General features: G+C 31.9%; 2 protein-coding genes across 4 annotated transcripts; both read left to right on the top strand.

Annotated features, from left to right (window-relative positions):
- Positions 1-4,609: 4,609 nt before the first annotated feature.
- LOC102626215 (UDP-glycosyltransferase 82A1) lies at positions 4,610-7,957 on the top strand. Its single transcript, XM_006481379.4, has 2 exons — positions 4,610-5,304; positions 6,538-7,957. Exons 1-2 carry the CDS (start codon positions 4,824-4,826, stop codon positions 7,494-7,496), a joined length of 1,440 nt encoding a protein of 479 aa, XP_006481442.1. The 5' UTR covers positions 4,610-4,823; the 3' UTR covers positions 7,497-7,957.
- Positions 7,958-8,653: 696 nt separating this feature from the next.
- LOC102620085 (OVARIAN TUMOR DOMAIN-containing deubiquitinating enzyme 11) lies at positions 8,654-13,850 on the top strand. 3 transcript variants are annotated; one of them, XM_006481286.4, is made up of 11 exons: positions 8,654-8,802; positions 9,297-9,494; positions 9,694-9,767; positions 10,033-10,087; positions 10,271-10,345; positions 10,796-10,869; positions 10,988-11,036; positions 11,882-11,966; positions 12,133-12,189; positions 12,286-12,352; positions 13,525-13,850. In XM_006481286.4, exons 2-10 carry the CDS (start codon positions 9,327-9,329, stop codon positions 12,327-12,329), a joined length of 681 nt encoding a protein of 226 aa, XP_006481349.1. In that variant the 5' UTR covers positions 8,654-8,802; positions 9,297-9,326; the 3' UTR covers positions 12,330-12,352; positions 13,525-13,850. The 3 variants fall into 3 exon arrangements, with proteins under 3 accessions (XP_006481349.1, XP_006481350.1, XP_006481348.1); XM_006481287.3 differs by lacking the exon at positions 8,654-8,802 and adding an exon at positions 8,809-9,111 and having other exon boundaries at positions 13,531-13,850; XM_006481285.3 differs by lacking the exon at positions 8,654-8,802 and adding an exon at positions 8,809-9,111.
- Positions 13,851-20,100: the final 6,250 nt, after the last annotated feature.

Here is a 20,100-nt window from a genome sequence, read left to right as displayed (position 1 = left end):
AGAGTAAATTACCGTTGGATTGAAAGGTTTAATTATTGAAAATGTATCATCATTCTAGTATCACATATTAGCCTATCCATTGAACGTGGGGCAAAATCCATTTGGGTACATCGAAAACAGCATTCAACATTTATAAATTTTGTGATGCCAGAGAGCATAGGACTGGAAATGACTTAAATATTCATATTCTGCAAACTCTTTTCAAGGTTTAAAAAAAAAAAGAAAAAAGAAGAAAAAAGCGTGTTTATTGGTAGTGTTGATTGTTAAATGTGTCCAATTAAACGCCAATCTCATTCAACAAAAGCTTTTGTTTTTAAAGTTACATGTGAAATTTGCTTCATTTTAGGAAAGGGAAAGCAATGCCTAATTTTGATGGAGAGTACTTTGCTTTTTGATGTGAGGTCTTTCATTTATCTCTTTAATATTGCCTATTAATTAGTTATTAATTGAGAAACTTGCTTCTGTTCAAACTTCACATCATTGTTTTATTCGAATGATTAATTAATCAATGTATATGATTTTACTATTATTATTAAGTACGAGTTATAAACACGAATTTTGTACTAGATTTTTCATCTACAAGTACAATCAAATGGATCTCTAAAAATTAAGTATAAGTTGATAGGTAATTAATTATTTGTCAAACACTTTAATTGATGTACTTTTAAAAATTAAGCAATCTTAAACATATTTTTCATTTTAAAATGAATTATCTTAATATTCACATAATTGATGAATAACATAAGAGAATAATATGTAAGATTCGACAATATTAGAATCGCTCTAAGGTGGAGTATTCTTTCATAACTAGATGACCAAGATTATAATGTATTTTTTTATTATTTATTACTTTACTTGTGTAGTTATGATTCGTGTTTTACCTTATAACAACTTCAAGATAACTATGACCTAATAAATATATTCATTGTTGATTTAATTTAATTTTTTTGATAACGTGCCATTGCAATAATGCAACAATTTTCAATTAGGAGTCAAGAAGAAAGAATGCAAGAAAGACGATACAGGAAATTAAAAAAAAATTCAGGATTTCAATTTTTGAATTATAATTATGAATTTTCTTAAAGCTTAACACACATTATCTCTGATGTCACTCAAATTTGGCTAAGTCAAACTCGATTTAGAAATTTAATATTACCATTAAAAGATTTGACATTATGTTGTTTCGATTCTGACAATTCTGACAACTCTATATTAATACGTAGACACGAGAGTTAGCTGTCAATTAATTAGATATGGAAATAATATTGGAGTTAATCATAATTCAGTTAAATTAATAATAAACCTTGACCAAATTTGTTACAAAATCAAATATTTATAAACTAGATGAGAAATTTAATTATTTTTCAAATCTTCAAATCAATAAAGGGTTCTGTTAAATAAATAAAATTAAAAAAAGAAAAACAAAATGAAAAATGGGTTAGAAAGAGTAAAAATAAAGAAAAGAGAAGTCTATAAAAAAAAGAAAAAAAGAAAAGAGGAGCATTGGAGAAATAGTAAATCCTATTTTTTCATGAAAAATCTCTAGCAGTAACAAAGATATGAGATTTGAACTTTCCGGTAAAGATGAAATTAGTAATGACACTTTTATTTTTTTTTAAAAAGAAAAAATTTGATTAATAGTAGGACTACGAGTCTCAAAAATAACAATATAGGTGTGGTAGACATTTTTCCAACCAAATATAAGAAATCCAACAACGGATAAAATATTTTATTAATACAAACCCTTAAGATACGTCGAACATGAAAAGAGTATCTTAAAGAAAGTAAATGCTACACTTGGAAACTAATTAAACCATAAAGTAAATCCAACTCATCTGGTAATAGGGATAAACCAACCTCTTTAACAAGCTGTAATCCAAAGCACGAAGCCTTAGCCTCAGCCAATTAGATCAGCATTAACTGGGGAAATCCCTTCAGCAATTCCTGCAGCCATCACAAAAACTTCACGCGCACAACAGCATCATAACCCACTTGGGTAATTTTTAAAAACCTCTCCTGAGGTTTGGACTTGTTGCAAGTAGATGGCGATAATTCATTTATTTGTAAAAAATCCACTACCGTCAGTTAATTTTAACATAGACCGTTAGTTGACTGTGCAAAGATAATATTACCCTTAACAATAATTTGTAGACAGAAATAACTAAAAAAAAAACCAAAATTGTTGGCTATTTTATCCTCTTTAAATTATTGATATTTTCTTAAAGTTCATACAAAAAAGATAAAATTAAAAACTTAAAAAATCATCTTTAAATTATTGATATTTTCTTAAAGTTCCTACAAGAAAGATAAAATTAAAAACTTGAAAATGAAATAGTCATAATCTTTACCTATGATATTGTAAATCTTTTGAATTGATAAGGATAAAATTGTTAAAAAATAGGGTTTGTGCTTTTTAAATTATTGATATTTTCTTAAAGTTCATACAAGAAAGATAAAATAAAAAACTTAAAAAATCATCTTTAAATTATTGATATTTTCTTAAAGTTCCTACAAGAAAGATAAAATGCCAGTTAGGGTGAAGTACGTGGCGTTGTTATACCAGAACTACAACAGTTAAGACTGTTCTTAGGACCAGTAGTCCGCAAGCTCGGGTTTCCAGCCGATATACTTTCGCAAAACTTTTAAAACATTTTTCTCGGGTTATACAACCCAAAACAGACTTTCCTTTAGTCTAAAACAGGGTACCAAACCAGATAAGAAATGATCAAAAGTTTTCTGATGCACAGGATCCTTAGAAAAGGCAAGTGCAGAGCATACTTCCTTAGGTTTTCAAAATGAACAGATTTAATTCTTTATTCTTTTTTCCGTTTCTAAAACTTCATTTGCAGAGAGAGAAGAGGGGTTTAGGGAGTCATGGAGAAAAACACACGAGTTTATTTCTTTCAAACTTCTATCTTTGGAATTGACAAGGATAAAATTATTAAAAAATAGGATTTGTGCTTTTTAAATTATTGATATTTTCTTAAAGTTCATACAAGAAAGATAAAATAAAAAACTTAAAAAATCCTCTTTAAATTATTGATATTTCCTTAAAGTTCCTACAAGAAATATAAAATTAAAAACTTGAAAATGAAATAGTCATAATCTTTACCTATGATATTGTAAATCTTTGGAATTGACAAGGATAAAATTGTTAAAAAATAGGGTTTGTGCTTTTCGTGCCAATAATTTTAGTTTTTTTTTTAGTTATGTCAGTCTACAAACTATTGTTAAAGGCAATATTGTCTTTGCACAGTCAACTAACGGTCAATGTTAAAATTAACTGACGGTAGAGGGTTTTTTACAAAAAAACAGATTCTTGTCATCTACTTGCAACAAGTCCAAACCTCAAGGGAGGTTTTTAAAAATTACCCTAACCCACTACCCCTCATTTGCATCAACTGCTGCATCGATACTTTTAATTTTAAATTAATGGTTTGTGTACAACTAGCATGTAGCATGATCCCTTTTTTCTTATTTTAAATGTTACTTTTCGATCTTTTGAAACTTAAATAACTAAATCACGCAGTGATTGATGACTTATATCCATAATTATTATAAGTAAAGAGGTTAGAACGTTAGGCATTTATTTCAAAACAGCTGAACGAAAGGCAAATCAAACCTGCAATTATGAAAATCTGATCCCCTTTTTTCCGTCTAATTATATGTTTAAGGATACTGTCTTATACACATCTTAACTATATGCCCTATGTAAATTATATCAATTTTTTTTTAATGTATTATATACACATAAAATGCAACCAATTCAAATATAATATGACTTATTCCAGTCCTGAATTCGGGTATCATTGCAACTATATGTATATTGATAACATTTATGCACTTTGAACATTTGAACAACAACATTAAGCTGAGATATATATACAAAATCAGTCTTTTACTGCATATGTTCAAACAAGAGAATTATGTAGACAATGTTGATTAATTACAATATGTTATTAAATTATGTTGGTGAATGATATTATTTAGTCTAAAATTCACATGTTAGAATATTTAGACATCTATATTAAAATATTATATAATTAGATAACATTGCATTAAAACTAAATTTTAAAACATTTTGAGACCTGAACTAAAACAAAAAAAAAATTGTTATATGATACAGCATTATGTTAGTGTGGGATTTAGTAATTGTTGTATCTAAATTTATCGATCATGAATTTGATCACTAGATCCTCTGACAAATTAAAATATAATATAAAAAAGAAACCAAAAAAAGTGAAAAAGGAAAAAATAAGGTAAAGAATATATAAAGATAGCCACATACTTACCGACAAATTGGTGTGCAGTCAAGTGGGTCGACAGTGAGTTGCATTTAGGCTTTAAATATAAGCACGTGTATGAAAACAATTCACAATTCCTCCATACCTCCATTAAAGTGAATATGCTACAGCTCATTGTTGGCAATTTGCCTAACCTATTTTGTTCCCATTACAGCGTAAACGCTTTGGTCCAATTGGAACACATTAAACATGTGTCATATGCGCCATTTTCCTCTTTACAAATTTGCCTGGAGCTGCACGTATTGAGTCTTTTTCCCTAAAGCAATAATGATAAGTAGTTATGTACTGCCCATAGAGATTTTGTTTCAATTTCCAGCAAATTCTTACATAATTTTCATTAAGAAGTAGCCATGAAGTTAGCTTAATTACACACTATTAAAGAAAATCTCCAAGTTAACACATGCTCAGTTGACTTTAATTTTTCCCTATATAAACCTTGGTGTCTTGGCTACAAACTTCACGAGACAAAAGAAAACAAAACACGAAGGTACATCACTGAGGTTTTGCTTTATTAGCAAGATGGTGAATATGATGTGCACAAAGAAGAAGAACAAGATCTTAATGGTGCCATATCCTGCACAAGGACATGTTACTCCCATGCACAAGCTAGCTTCAATCCTCACCAGCCGCGGATTCGAGCCGATTGTCATCACTCCGGAGTTTATTCACAATCAGATTACATCAAGCATGGATCCTCGGAGTGAGATTTCTTGCATGTCGATACCGGATGGATTGGAGAAGAATGAACCAAAGGACTTTTTTGCCATAGAAAAAGTCATAGAAAATATCATGCCTATTCATTTAGAGCGGCTTATTAACAAAATTAATGAAGATGGGAGAGTTGCATGTGTTGTTGTTGATTTGCTAGCGTCATCGGCCATCGGAGTTGCTTGTCGATGCGGGGTCCCGGCCGCTGGATTCTGGCCAGCCATGCTTGCTACTTACTGTTTGATTGATGCAATTCCAGAGATGATCAAATCCGGCTATATTTCTGATACTGGTAAGTTTGACTTCCATAGTTAATCATATCTCTTCTTTCTCGAATATTTGATTTTCCTATTTTTGCATTAATTCTTTAATTTTTTCCTTTTGTATCTTGGATTTTGTAAAAACTCCGGCACATGCACTTTTTTTTTTTATTTGAACAAAATAATTAACTAAGCCTGTTTGTTGGGTCAACTGCATGGATGAGAGAATTACTATGCAAACTTGTTCTAGTAAATACAGAGGAAATATCCTAATGAATTAATAATCATTTTAATCAGTAATGTTGTGGTGAAGATGAAACCTAATTACAGTACTCATCTTTCGATGTTTTAATTTTTTTTAAATAAAGAAATTACTTTATTTATTTGAACTTCTAAGTTGGCAGTGAGCATAACAAGAGACAGAAGTATCCTTTTTTAATAAACCAAATCTTACTCAATCTCTATACATAGGATATTCAATTGCAAGATTTAATTTAATTATTTCACTTCCATATTCAGAGAAAAAACAAAATTATTTCACTTCACGAGATTTTCACTAATTGAATCCATTAATACGAAGCACCTACCATATAGGATAAGCATTTTTGGTGCTTTCTCTGTCAAACAACAGTTATGATAAGTGGATTGACTGATAATTAGAATTAATTAATCAAAAAACCAATAGGAGGGAGCATTTTTTTTTTCTTTTTTATTCTTAATGGACAAGCCTCCTGAAGGACCACATTGCTCTGACATGTGTTTCGTTCGTTCAATCAAAATATATTCGTTAGTTCCTTTTCTCTGGATGATGATGATGATGATAATTTAAAATACACGTGTAGTTGCAATGTTTCCATTCCAAATTCTAAAGTGGCGGAATATTCAAAGTCAAAAGTACTCCAATCCTTGCAAGTCGTCTATCTTTTTCTTTTTGTAAATATATGATTCAAATTTTGATATTCTAATTGATGCGGCATGCAGCTTGATAATGTATGATTTTCGCAATATTATTACATATATAGTTTAAGTGTATTCAAACTAATGTAAAACACGACGTGGCATTATCATTGACTGCTATTTGTTAAATTATTATTTACTATCTTATCTTCTTACTATAGCTGTCACATGAAATTATAAACATCATATGTATATATGATATGAATATGTGCTATTTATACTTTTAGAATAAGAATTGGAGATGTATTCGTACTTATATGTAAGATTGCTTTATTTAATGATGAATGTTGTCGGCACTGCGTGTGCAGGAAGTCCTCAACATCTGGAAAGCACAGCACGGTTTCTTCCGAATCAGCCTATGCTATCGACTGAAGATCTTCCATGGCTAATTGGAACTCCAGCTGCAAGAAAATCGAGATTTAAGTTTTGGTCAAGGACATTAGAACGATCAAGAAACCTTAAATGGCTGCTGGTAAACTCTTTCCCTGAAGAACACATGGACGACATTAAGCAACAATATCATCACTCAAAAGGGGCCACCCTTTGTCGACCAAAAGTGCTTCTCGTTGGTCCTCTAAGTAAGCATGCAACAATAGCCAAAAACCCTAGCTTATGGGAAGAAGACACGAGCTGCATTGATTGGCTGGACAATCAAAAGCCGAATTCTGTTATTTATATTTCATTTGGGAGTTGGGTTAGTCCCATTGGAGAAGAAAAGGTGAAGACTCTTGCATTGACTCTTGAAGCATTAGGGTTACCATTCATTTGGGTGCTAGGGTTTGCATGGCGAGAAGGGTTACCAGATGGGTATCTAGATAGGGTTTCTAATAGTAGGCAAGGAAAGGTTGTACCGTGGGCCCCGCAGTTGAAGGTGTTGCAGCACAATGCTGTAGGGTTTTATCTCACGCATTGTGGATGGAACTCTACCATGGAAGCCATACAAAGTGGTAAACGGCTTTTATGTTATCCGGTGGCCGGAGATCAGTTTATCAATTGTGCTTACATTGTGAAGATGTGGAAGATTGGGATTAGGGTTAACGGATTTGGAAAGAGAGATATTGAAGATGGGTTGAAGAAATTGAAGGAGGATAGTGAAATGAAGCAGAGGTTGATGAATTTGTATATGAGGACCATGGGAGACGATGGAGCTAGGGCAAGAGTTATGAATAATCTCACAGGCTTTGTTGATGATTTCAGTAAATTGACGAGAAATGATCATCAGTTTCATCTCAAGGACGTTGATCATGATCACCTCTTTAACTTGTGATCATTTTTGTTTTTCCCCTAGTAATTTGCATTATATGAATGATTAGCTGTAGTAATATTTGAATAGCCAAAAAAAAAAAAAATTTGCTTCATATGGGGAGGTGACAGTGTTGATGGCTGTTTCAAATGTGTGAATGGATGTGGGAAATTGGAAGAATCCATTCTCGCTTCTTGTTAAACTTATGTGTCAACGCGCAACTATACCCAAATTTACTGGCCCAATTAATTGAGGCTTATCTTGCTCCAGCCCAGCCCATAACATTTGGCTTCTTAATTTACAGGGGCATAAAAAATACAGGTATTTTAGCGGCACCCTGAAGCTTTTATATCATAACTGGCAAGTCTCCCTGTATCATGTTTATCATAAACCGAATTTTGCGGTTGATTTCCTTATAAATTACACTCTGCCTATTACTCTCCGCATTCTTAGCATTCCTCTTGATGGTATTAAAGTTTGGTTTCGTGGTGATTGTATAAGGATTGCATTCTCTCGTTTGGATAAAGATCATTTCCTTATATAAGTTTTTACGGATTTTTAAAGATTTTGTGTCATGTGTCTTTAAGTAATAATGTATGAGTATGATTTAACTTTTCTATTTTCTTTATTTATGAGCTACCAATTTTTACTCATGAGAAAATCAAATAATGAGAGAATTCTAATCTCACTCGTTTTGTTAAACTCATTTCTTTTACCAAAAAACTCTATTCATCCCATCTTTTTTATTTTTCTCAAAAAATACTTTATCCAATCCAAATAATTAGGAAGAGTTATATTAATTAGAACTATCCAAAGAACACTTTTTCTTAATAGTATTTGCATTTGAAATGCAATTTGGATGAAAGGAAAATAAGTAAAAATTTATGAAAATAACCAAAAAAAATGGGGCCAATTATAAAAATAGTTTACTTACCTATACTTTCGCAACAAAAAGTACTTTGATAATTATGGTCACTCCTAAGCAAGATGGTGGGTAAAACTTAAAAAATAAAAAATAAAAAAGATGGCAGTTCAATCACGCTTTGCCTAGTGCACAAGATAAAATCGACATTGTTAAGATTTAAGACTGATCCCTAGTCCTTATGCGTTGCTCCCGAGTGATGACGAAGGATCGGTCAGTGATCGCAGAACAATAATAATTGGGTTATTTAAAAGTTAAAATCAAGTTTACGACTAAAATTCTATTAAAAAAAAAAAATTACTTCTAAGAACGAAAACAGAGACCGTAACGCGCAAAAGAACATTTTACCTGTCAAAGTCGAAGAAATTTCAAAGTTTAAAGGAAGTTGGTGTTTGGATTCGATGACACGTAAGCATTTTAGATTGTCTTTCTTCTCAAAGCAGTTGCGTATGAATAAACGCTGTAGCATTTAGCTTCTGCGCGTCGGTTTCGTCGTTCTTTGTCAGATAAATTCATTGCGTTTAGTTTAGTCCAAGTTTTACTCAATTTCAAAGCCTTATCTTTTCTTCTTCTTTCTCTCGGCTTCTCCGTTTAAATTATTTCCAAGTTTCGTTTTGCTCTGCGCAAAAGCAAAAGCCATCACAATTGTCTTTATCAGCTACGAAACTGCCTAAATTCCTTCTGTTCATCTCGTTTCCTATCGATATTGGCTTCAAGGTATCGGTTAATTCCTTATCTGTTTATGAATTCCGGTTGTTGCTGTTGCTGCTGCTTTTGTACGATCTGTTAAATAATTGAATCTATTTTGTTTCCTTTGCTCTATTATTCTGTTTTGGTTTTGTGGGTATTGATTCTACTTTGGTGGTGTTAAAAGTAACTAATTAATAAAAAAAATTGAGCAGGTTGATTATATATATTATTGTTGAGATAGCATGACCGAGAGCTCCGGCAATGCGAGTGTTAGTTCCAGTTCAAGTTTGAGCAGCAACTTTCCTGATGCAGAGGATGATCATACGATTGCTAGCATCTTAGCATCGGAGGAAAATGCCAAAGCCGAAGGCCAGCTTGGGAAGAGACTCTCTCACTTGGACTCCATCCCTGTATGAATATGCCTGTTTCCCATAATGTCTCTCTAGCTTTGATGATATATGATTAATTTAATTATAAGTTTTTTGCATTACTTAATTTAGCTATCTAGTGTTGGCATAGAGAGGGACTAGTATGGTAGGCTGTTTTTTGTTCGATTAGTTACACTTCTGGTATAATAGGTGTGTACTCATTGATTCTTTATGTTGGCAGCACACGCCTCGGATCAATGGGGAGATACCTGATGTGAATGATGCATCTTTTGATCACGAGCGGCTGTCTGAAAGGTTTGATTTTTTCTTAAGCTATAAACACTATTCTTTTTGCCTTTTCTTTTTCATAAGGTTTGATAAACCGATGTTGAGTATGCTATGTTTATAAATTGTTGAAACATGGAGCCCTTAGAGCATTATTACTGTAGATATACTTCGACTTGCAACAAAAATCATAGCGTAATTATTCGCTTGTGTCTTGAGCATCAGTTGAAGATTTGGCATTTGCCATTTTATTTATGCGTATGATGGTGAGTTGTCGGTTTTGTTTGCCTTTCAGATTGACTACATATGGATTAGCTGAACTACAAATTGAGGGTGATGGAAATTGCCAGGTTTCCCTTTTACTTTCTTCTTTCATAAATCCCGAATTTTATATGCATAACTAAAAATTGATTTTTTTTGCTAGGATGAATTGGCCTAGTACTTTTGCTATTAATTTATGCTGCTGCTTTCTTTGGTTAATTAGTATTTTCCTTGATTTGTCTTCTGCAATTTGTTTCTGTATTGTGGGACAGTTTCGAGCATTAGCAGACCAGTTGTTTCGCAATCCAGATTACCACAAGCATGTAAGAAAGGAGATTTTCAAGCAGGTATGGCACTAGAACCTAAATGATGGAAACAGTTCCTTTTATCTGGCCGTTTGAGATTAAAATTAGGTTATTTATAGGTTGTGGAAATAATAGCCTGGCTTGTTAATGCCTCAGTCAATACTTGAATTTCTTGAATATCATTTTTGCTGTGTTTGTGTCTCATTTGAATGGACTTTGATTATAAAGCTCGATCAAAACAATATTGCAGGTGTGTAATTGTCTCAGAACATTGTGGGAAAATTATCCCGGGAGGTCCTAAGATTACTAATGTATCTAGCCCCATGCTTGAAAATTATGCCATGGTTTTGTTTGCTTGTATTACTCATATCACACACACATATATTCTTTGCGGTCCTCATTTTCTAGTGATAGAGATGTCTGGTTGTGATGTAATCCCATTATTAATATTCTCCATAACTTTTCCTTACAATTCTTTGTTCTCTTTTTCAGCTGAAGCATTTCAGAAAACTATATGAAGGCTATGTCCCAATGAACTACAAAGGCTACCTGAGGAAAATGAAAAAGTTAGACATCTATTGTGATGCCTATTAATTTTCTGCCCCAAATATTAGGCAGCATGTTGTCATGACACTTGACTAAATGCTAATTCAATTTTTGTGAAAAAAATTTCTATGCCAATAGATCAGGGGAATGGGGAGACCATGTCACTTTACAAGCAGCTGCAGATCGAGTAAGTTGAAATTTCTAACCTTTATGTCTCCTTGGTATGACGAGAAATCTTGGTGGTTTCTAGATAAATCTCGAAGTTCTAGCTTCTAATGCCTCACAATTCTTCAATTTTTAGTTTAATTATCTTGTTGAGAAAATGAATATTAGAAATTATATGGATATAACTCGTTCAATGGAAAACTACTGTGGCCTACCTTCACTGGATTATGTAGTGCCTTACTGCCTAACATTATTTGCTGTAGGATTTATTTTTCATTACGAGTGCATGCAATTGCATTCTGTTTTCTGTGCCGTTCAGTATATTCTAAATGTAATCTTATATGGAGTAGCAAGTCAAAGAACTTGGTAAACTGTCAGCTTTCATGCAAAATCTATTGTTTGATCTTTTCTTCATTGCCAAACCTTCCAGAAAATAAATATCAAGGTTGCCTTAGGGAACAAAAATAAGATACCTGATAAGTAATTGAACAGATTAGCTGTTGGTTGCATCTGAATGCTAGAAGTTATAGGAGGCTAGATACAGCTGATGGAAACTAGAAAGTGAATGGTAGGAGGCTTTGACATCATATTTAGGGTTCTTATTTCTTGGCATCATACTTCAAAGACGATCACATCTGCCATCTCACCATCAGTGCATTACAAATGGCTAGAAACAAGTACAACTGTGCATTTCTTCCTCAAAATATCATGCATACTCATACATTGAAACTAGGTACCCTTAAATGTTCCTCATATTTGGTTTATTGAATCACAGCTGCCACGCTTTCTTACTTGGTTTTTCTTACTTCACTGTTTTATTTAAATCCTTCATTGATTGGAATCCGACCTGTTCAATCATTTCTTCAGTTTCAAGCCAAAATTTGTCTAGTTACCTCATTTCGAGACACCTGCTATGTTGAGATCATTCCAAAAGACAAGAATCCTACCAGAGGTAGATATGATTTCAATATCTTGTATAAATATCATGTACTGGTCTGGGTCTTTAATTTGTCTTTAACTATTCTCTTTATAGAGTTTTGTTATTGTTATTTTTTTAAATAATTTTCAAAGCTTATTTTATTTATTTCTGTGGGTCTATTACTTTCGGTGTTGCTTAGAGCTTTGGCTGAGCTTTTGGAGTGAAGTACACTATAATTCACTGTATGCAACTGGAGGTACATCGAACTATTACATTTGTGTGATTTTCCTCATGTCCGTAACATCTTCTGATTGTCTAACTATAGCTTCATTGTTCTTTGGTATATTTACAGATGTTCCTACTCGGAAACCCAGAAAAAAATATTGGCTTTTCTAGATTTCCAACAATTTGATTACAAGGTCAACTCATACAACCTCTGCCGCTCTGTTATTATTATTATTCTCTGTTCAGTACATCTAAAGTTACAAAAACTACTATTCATGTCAATTAGCTGGACAAAAGGGAAAAAAAGAAAAATACTGAAGTTGATTGAATTAGATCTTTCAGAATTTGTGCTTCAGCTCGTCGTACAGAAAATATTTTCTAGATATTGTTTTGTGCATAAAGAAATGATTGTTCTGTTTCTTAGAGCATGTTTGTAGCTGTTGACCTTGTTCTTTTGTTTAATTTTGGAAGCATAGCAGCAAGGCAAAATTGTTTTGTAAACACCTACTTCTACAGAACAGAAACCTGTCCTATAGTGATGGTTGTTCTCGATTTTAATCAAATATAGGGGTAGTCAATAAAATAAAAAAGAATCTCGAAAGATATCCCATTTGTTTTGTCTCTTGTTATGGAAGCAAGAGATCACAGATTCGTCGAGTCCAAGAGATCAAGGGGTTCAAGCGAGGTGTCATGTAACTAAAAAATAACAATAAGATTTGTTGTGAAATTATTTAATCCAAAAATTATCCCCTTTTTATCCAATTCTACTGTTAAACAACTTGCATAGTGCAACCTCGTGACTTGCATGCATGGCTTGGTTTACAATCAATGGCATTTAATGAAATGAGAAATTCTGTAGATCATGTAGTCAATAGTTATTAATGTCATTAAACTCTGTTATATTAATGTCATTAAGTTCTAACAAATTAATAAATGACAACATTTAGTATATCATTAGTGGATAGTATCCAGATAGAATATTTGACATTATCAAAATTAATGTAATAGGTGTTTTCTTACAATTTATCATCATTAGAGTTTGCTTATAAGTAATAGAGGGGAGCTAACTTGGCACTTTAGAATGCAATTTTCTTCTTAAATATGAAAACCATCAATCTTGTTGTTCAGCTTTTTGTGCTCTCCCTAGTTCTCTCATGCGGTAACTTGTCAGCTTCTACTATGAATCTCTGTTTAAGTCATGCTTAGTTTTGGATATTATACTTATGATCCTCTTAACGGGTGTCCTAAGGCAAAAGTTTAAGATTTTGACATTGTGAAGTGCAAAACATCGTAGGATGTCCTTGAATCTGCATAAAGATTTCTTCTTCGTTTTCATTTTCGATGCTCATTCATTCATTGATTATAGGTACAGTGATATCAGAAGAGAGTTATACGTGTGGGATGCCTCCGATCCATATCATAAATTGCACGAAGCTGGCATGTGTGCAGGCCTGCGTTGAAAAGTATGGAGAAAGTATCAATGGTTGTTGCGTCGACCGCGATACTTGTTGCTGCAATATACAAATGCAGTGATGTATATGTTTTATGCTGTCTTTGCCGATAATTGCATAGAATAAAACTCTAATTTTATTTGTCTATGTGGGTTTGTTTATTTGGGGGTGAATTTCAGCCACTCACTTGAGCAATTTTTTATTGATTAGAGTTATATATGAAATCTCGCATTAACTTAAACACCCGAAGTCTTTTTAATAAATAATTTTTGAAATGGCTTTAATTTTTCATAATTCACACAAATCGCTTCTCTACTCAGCAATCATGATTTTTATAATGTCACAACTTATTAGTTTGTAGAGATTTTTACTCGATCATGGTTATTTTTGGAGTATTTTTAATAAAGGGGCAAATAGTCAATTTTAAAAGAATTTATTTTCAACATCTTTCAAAAGAAAAGAATTCAAACATGGGTTTAACATAGGTTTTGGAGATATTCATGTAATTGCCAGTAACTAGCCAATTTCAGGCTGTTTTCAATCCTGCAATATTTACTAATAAATATCAAAATTACAGAAGAAAATCTTAAAGACCCAAAAAAAAAAAATAAAGGTGGTTTACACGAGAGAGAGGGTAACTGAATGGAATTTGCGAAAAAAGGAACAAAATTCCTTTGAAAAACCTTAATCCTGAAATGCGCAAGCTCTCAATTGTTGAAGCTTCTTGGACCCATATGTGAAATTGTTGTTACAGAATGTTTTAGCAGTTGTAAGATGACCATTTCGGCGAGAAAAAAGGTATCTTCTTTTCATTTTTTGGTGATCATTTTATATCCAATAATCAATCTTTCAGTATGATTATTTTTTAGTAATTTAATAGCAAAATAATACAGCTATGAGTGTTTTTTTTTTCCCCCTCAAAATTATGCTCAGGATGATGTTCTAACTTCTAAGTGAGAAAGTTATAAATTTTTTTGTAGTGCTTGGATGATTTTTATTTAGACTAAAGATTTTTTTTTATAAAAAATGTTATTTCTTGAAATTGTTTATTTATATAGGTTTTCTTAGTACTGCGATAGACTGAACAAGAGAATCGAGAAGATGGATTGGATTTATGCTTGCCAGAATCCTATTGCATCACATCATGTTTTTACCATTCGAAGAAGTTGTTCAAACTAGTGTGTTGTCTAAAAGATGGAAAGAAGCGAGGGATGCATATCGGAATTTTGAATTCACAGATGCAAGCCATAATGTTAATAGAAATAAAAAAAAAAAGGATACGTTGTGAAGTATATGGAAGAAACTCTGCCGAAGCGTCTTATGCAGGTGCATTAAGAAGTTGACATTTCGCATGGAATTGTCAAATTAGAGATTGTTCTGTATTTTGCGGGCAATAAGAATGTCTTAAATGGCCGCAGCTCAGGAGAAGTGAATGAAAACAAATTTGTATTGATTTTATACTCCATGACTTAATATATGCCTTGCTCCTTGTCTGTTAAGTTTCATTCATAGTTTAGTGGAAGTGAAAAGGTGATATTTTCTAACTTTCTATATCATGCATTGTTTTCCTGCCAAACAATTTGATTTTAATAATTGGTGAATGGCTGTTATTGTAGTGAGATTGCATAATTTTGACCTTAATGCTTTTTTACTGTATCGGTTCTCCTCATATTTATGGTCATCAATGTAGCTATGTGGTTTGCTAGTATATCAGAGACAATTGTTTCTCTAAAACTGGCTTTTGCTTGGGGAATTGGTACCGTCTGGCTGAAATTTCTGGCTAACACACTTGACACAGTAAACATACAAGAGGTCTCTACATGGTTTTCTTCTATTGTGTTGGGGTTATAGGGCTCTAACATCATTTTGTGTGCTTGTTGGTGTAACATTCTTCTGTATAATTCTACTATGTAGTAGTAAGGTTACCTAGGGCATAACTGCCCGGCCCACTAACACAAATATGTGCAGCCCCTCATGTCCACCCATCGTTTAGTGTGGGGCGCTTCCATGGTATAAGAAAATAGAGTTGTACATTAGCTATCAACTTAAGCTTTTTGCTTAATGGTAAGCGCTTGATCTTAAACAGTGGTATCAAAGCGAGGTCATGAGTTCAAGCAGCCTCAAAAGTAATTTTGGGGGAATTGTTGGGGTTATAGGCCCAATATCCTTCTGTGCACTTGTAGGAAGAAGATAAGAAAACAAATTAACACAATATTATACGCCAAATTCGGATTCTCTAGGGAGGAAGCTGAATACTTGCGTTGTGTTGTACTTTTTATTCTTCCAATAAATATCTAGAGCATTTAATAAACTTTCGGTTTGAATCAACTTCTTACTCTAAATAAATCTTACGCACCAATTATAAAATCTCATCATCAATTGACTTGTTAAATTAGAAATATAATTAAAACTAAGAAATAATTATTCCTAATAAATTAGAATCTCACTGAATTACGGAATTAATAAATTAATCCCTTTTACAAAATATGCAATAAATAAAATTTCAATTTAACTAGACTAACCATAAGATGCCAACTCTATAAATAATGGACTTAACATACTGTAAGCATAACACCTCTAGAATTCTTCCAGATACTTATAAGCTCCTTCGTGCTAGTGGAACGTCATCCCAGAACTAGAACTGGAGAAATATGTACCATAAAGACAATTGAAGTTGAGGTTCCTTGGTGGCAATCTTGGTCAATCAACACACCTGACCATGTATATTTGGTGGACTCTTCGCAGTGCTGTTGTTTTTTTATGTCAGGATCTATCAATGATGTCTATTTACGTTTTCTGGTTTAGAGTGTCTACGAAACCAACCATTTTCTCTCACTATACTTTATGACTATTGTTGAGTGTTAGAAAGTGTATATTTATAAAGAAAAAAATTGTCATTTTACACTCCAAGTCTCATTAACATCTTTATTTTATGTATTTAAATTCCTTGTGATTTAATTATGTGTATTTTATTATAATTAAGTATTTTATGTATTTTATGTATTTTAGGGGGCATCATGATCACTTCACAATGAACGAGAGATCAGATAGAAAAACGTACATCAATTTTGAACTCAGAATAGTCGAAAACCTTGGGAGGAGCATAAAAAGATAAACGACATTATTCACATATACGGTACTATTCATGATACTGTTGACGACAACGTTCACGTATGTGGTACGATGATTTGGCATTGACCAATAATGTGGCATCATTCGATTGGACGAATGATATGACATTAACTAATGATGTGACGTTGATCGATGATGTGTCACGATCTTATTGAATTAAAATGCTTATGTGGCGTTGACCGGTGACGTAACATTATATTTGTGGACGGAAAAACGTGCGTACGGTACATGCATATACACGGAATGATAGCCCTCATTCCATTTTCTATCCAATCATAACTTACCACGTGTCGCAATCCTGAGCGTCCAAATTGTTTTAATCTAATGGTCATGATTTACTCATTGTATCTATAAATAGGGGCTCCCCCCTAATTTGGCACTTTTGAATTCATTTTTGAGCTCTATTTTCTGTAATTCTTTCTCTATCTTGTATTTTCTATATTATTTAATAAATTTTTATTTTACCCATAGTTCAATTATGAGTAACTAATTTTCTTTCAAACTTTAGTTGAAGGTGAAGTCTCAACATGTTCTATGGGCTTAATTTGGTAAATTTACTTTCTCTTTCCCTCTAATTTTTGTGGATATTTTGATTTTTCGTCGACAGATAATAATAATCTTATCTAGATATTACACTGATATAACCGTCTCCCTAGTGCAATGTTATTACTATTTGGCACGATAAACACTTAGCACCATATTTATTGGAGTGAGATTCATGAGGAGTGGAAATCTCCTCTTGTGATTTAATTGACACTAATAAAGAATATAAAGCTCATGATGCATGTTGAGTGCAGATCTAAAGACTCAAGTATTTTATTTTAATAGTTTTCGCTTTAATTTATTTCCGTCGTTCTAATTTAAATTTTAGGATAATCTAAATCACTTTCACTACAAATCCAATCACCCATTTAGAAAATTAATTCTACACGCAATTAAAATTTACCTCCTCGTGGGATCGACACTCATCACCGTTGTTTTATTTTACAATAAATTCGTACACTTTCGAATTCAATAAAATTTGTACAATAGCTATCTGTTTTTTTACGGCACTGATAGCTAACCTTTTTACTGAGTATCAGTTGTCGAAGAAGAACTTCGACTGGTGGTGGAGGAAACGTTCTTGAAGATCAATTACTTTACATCAACCCTTTTTTATATAATAGATGTTTAAATTTTATCCATAAATGCTTGCAGGTCTGTGCTCCGAGGGGGATCCGGTGCCATTTACATTTATGTAACCACTACATGACTACAAGCTTCACCCATGGAATTTAGGGGCTCTGTTTACATTCATGGGATATACTGCTTGCTATTGCTACGCTTTGTTCTTGATTCTAGGGGCGGTTAGTTTCTCTGTTGTCGAAAATGGTATACGAGATAATGAATAAGGCTCTGCACTAGGAATGATCATATTATAAGGCATACGAAGGTTATGCAACATCGATGAACTCATCAGAGGACGATAAAGATTTTGAGGCTGCATCCATTTTATCACATGTGATACTTAATTTTTTGATGCACGTTGCCGGTTTAATTGCAAATAAATGTCTGATTCCATTCAGCTGATTTTAATTGATAGTTGCCTGATTTGATTCTCACATTGAAACATGACTATGGATAGTCAGGAATCAGTCCAAATTTTAACCAACCCAAGTTCAGTTGAGTCGTTCGATTTTGGTTTTCTTTTGATTATTTTCAATGAGTTATTTAGATTTTTTTTTTAAATTCAAATTACCTAAAAAAGCTAAATTTAAATTAATTTATTTCTTTATTTTGAATAGAAATTCAAATAAACGTATAAATAATTATTCTATAAAACCCACGATTTCATAATTTATTTTTAGATTTTAATTAAAAATTTTGGACAAAATAATAGGAGTAAGAGTTATAATACACTTTCTTTTTAAGTTTACAAATTCTTTGTCAAAAAAATAATTATAAAGCACAAACACTTATAATACACATTGGCATGATTAAAAATATAAAAAGATAAAAATAAATTACATAGGTCCAATGTGTTTATGATTAACCAATTATAATATGTCATATCACTTTGTATACCATTATTTAGACAAAAATAATTTTATTGTATTTTTTTATACTATTTGTGATTGTATAATTACTTACAAACAATCAATCTAAAAGAAATTGATGTGCTAAAAAATTAATTGAGCAAAAATACCAATAATATATACTTATATTTCTATAGGAGTTAATCTTCGTGTCCTTGTCTTAATACGTTTCACCATGTTATAAACCAAATTCCTTAAAAATTAAGTCAACATATTACTGACGCAAAAGATAGCTTCATTTTTTGGGATTCATTGACCTTATCGAAAATTTAGGTTTAGTCCGAAGAAAAAAAAATTAAATATGATAGTGTGTGATTTCAACAACTGATTTATCTTCAAGAAAAATAAAGAAAGGCTTGCGAACTGTGATTAAAAAAAAAAAAATTCGATTTTGAGTTGTCTGTCAATAATTAAAATATTTTATCTTCATAAAGGAGATTTTCATGATAAATAGCTCATTGAATGACAGAGTTTATCTAGAATATTGATCTTATTAAAGCTTTGAAAGAAGAAACGGGGCATCTGTCCTGACAAGTTGTTATTCCAATATTTAGGATTTAGTTGATTATAAGCACTTTTTCCTCATTTAACACAATATTATGCATAAAATCTTAACTTATTAAGTAATTAAATTAATGGATAAAACTAAATACTGACTTTTTTTAATTAATATTAAAACTAAAAGTTAACCGAACCCACTATATATTACTGCTCTTCAGTCTTCACAATCCATGGGAGATCTACTTCTTTTTTATGTTCACAAATTATTTACAATGAGTTTTTTTTTAAATAATTTGATTTAATAAAAAAAACCCTACTAATTACAATTAGATCTAATATTGTATATAAATTAATTATTAAAAATAAGTTAATAATGGTAGAAATGTCATTTTGTAATTGATTGGCTATTTTAGTTAAAATTAAAGGTAGAAGTTAATGGTTTGTCACTTAATCAAATATTTTTAAAACATGTATCATCTTTTTGAAATATATCAAAATAAATGTCATATGGAGGTGCTTAACTCAAATATAAAAGAAGAAACCAAAAAATTGAGTTGCCGGTGTTGTTTTTGGATTATTGAATAAGGTTACTTAAATGGTGGGCTTATTTTTTGGATTGGAGAATTAAAATCTGGAATGAATTGATTGATTTGTTAAATTATTTATCAATTAAGAGTACAATAATATAGCAAGAAAAAGAGAGAAAAGAAATAAGAGACATAATGTCTAAAGAGGAATTTTATTCAATCTCAAGTGTATATTAAAAAGGAAATAAACCCTCTT

The sequence above is a fragment of the Citrus sinensis genome, chromosome 6, assembly GCF_022201045.2.
Source record: "Citrus sinensis cultivar Valencia sweet orange chromosome 6, DVS_A1.0, whole genome shotgun sequence".
Lineage (NCBI taxonomy): Eukaryota > Viridiplantae > Streptophyta > Magnoliopsida > Sapindales > Rutaceae > Citrus > Citrus sinensis.
Note: the sequence above shows the minus strand (reverse complement) of the source record. Positions and strands in the feature narration are given on the sequence as shown.

Bases quoted from the DNA above. Each gene is read 5' to 3' on its own strand.
- LOC102626215 (XM_006481379.4), top strand. From the start codon at position 4,824: ATGGTGAATATGATGTGCACAAAGAAGAAGAACAAGATCTTAATGGTG. The intron at 5,305-6,537 runs GTAAGTTTGACT...CTGCGTGTGCAG, and splicing joins CGGCTATATTTCTGATACTG to GAAGTCCTCAACATCTGGAA.
- LOC102620085 (XM_006481286.4), top strand. From the start codon at position 9,327: ATGACCGAGAGCTCCGGCAATGCGAGTGTTAGTTCCAGTTCAAGTTTG. The intron at 9,768-10,032 runs GTTTGATTTTTT...TTTGCCTTTCAG, and splicing joins CACGAGCGGCTGTCTGAAAG to ATTGACTACATATGGATTAG. The intron at 11,037-11,881 runs GTAAGTTGAAAT...TCATTTCTTCAG, and splicing joins TACAAGCAGCTGCAGATCGA to TTTCAAGCCAAAATTTGTCT.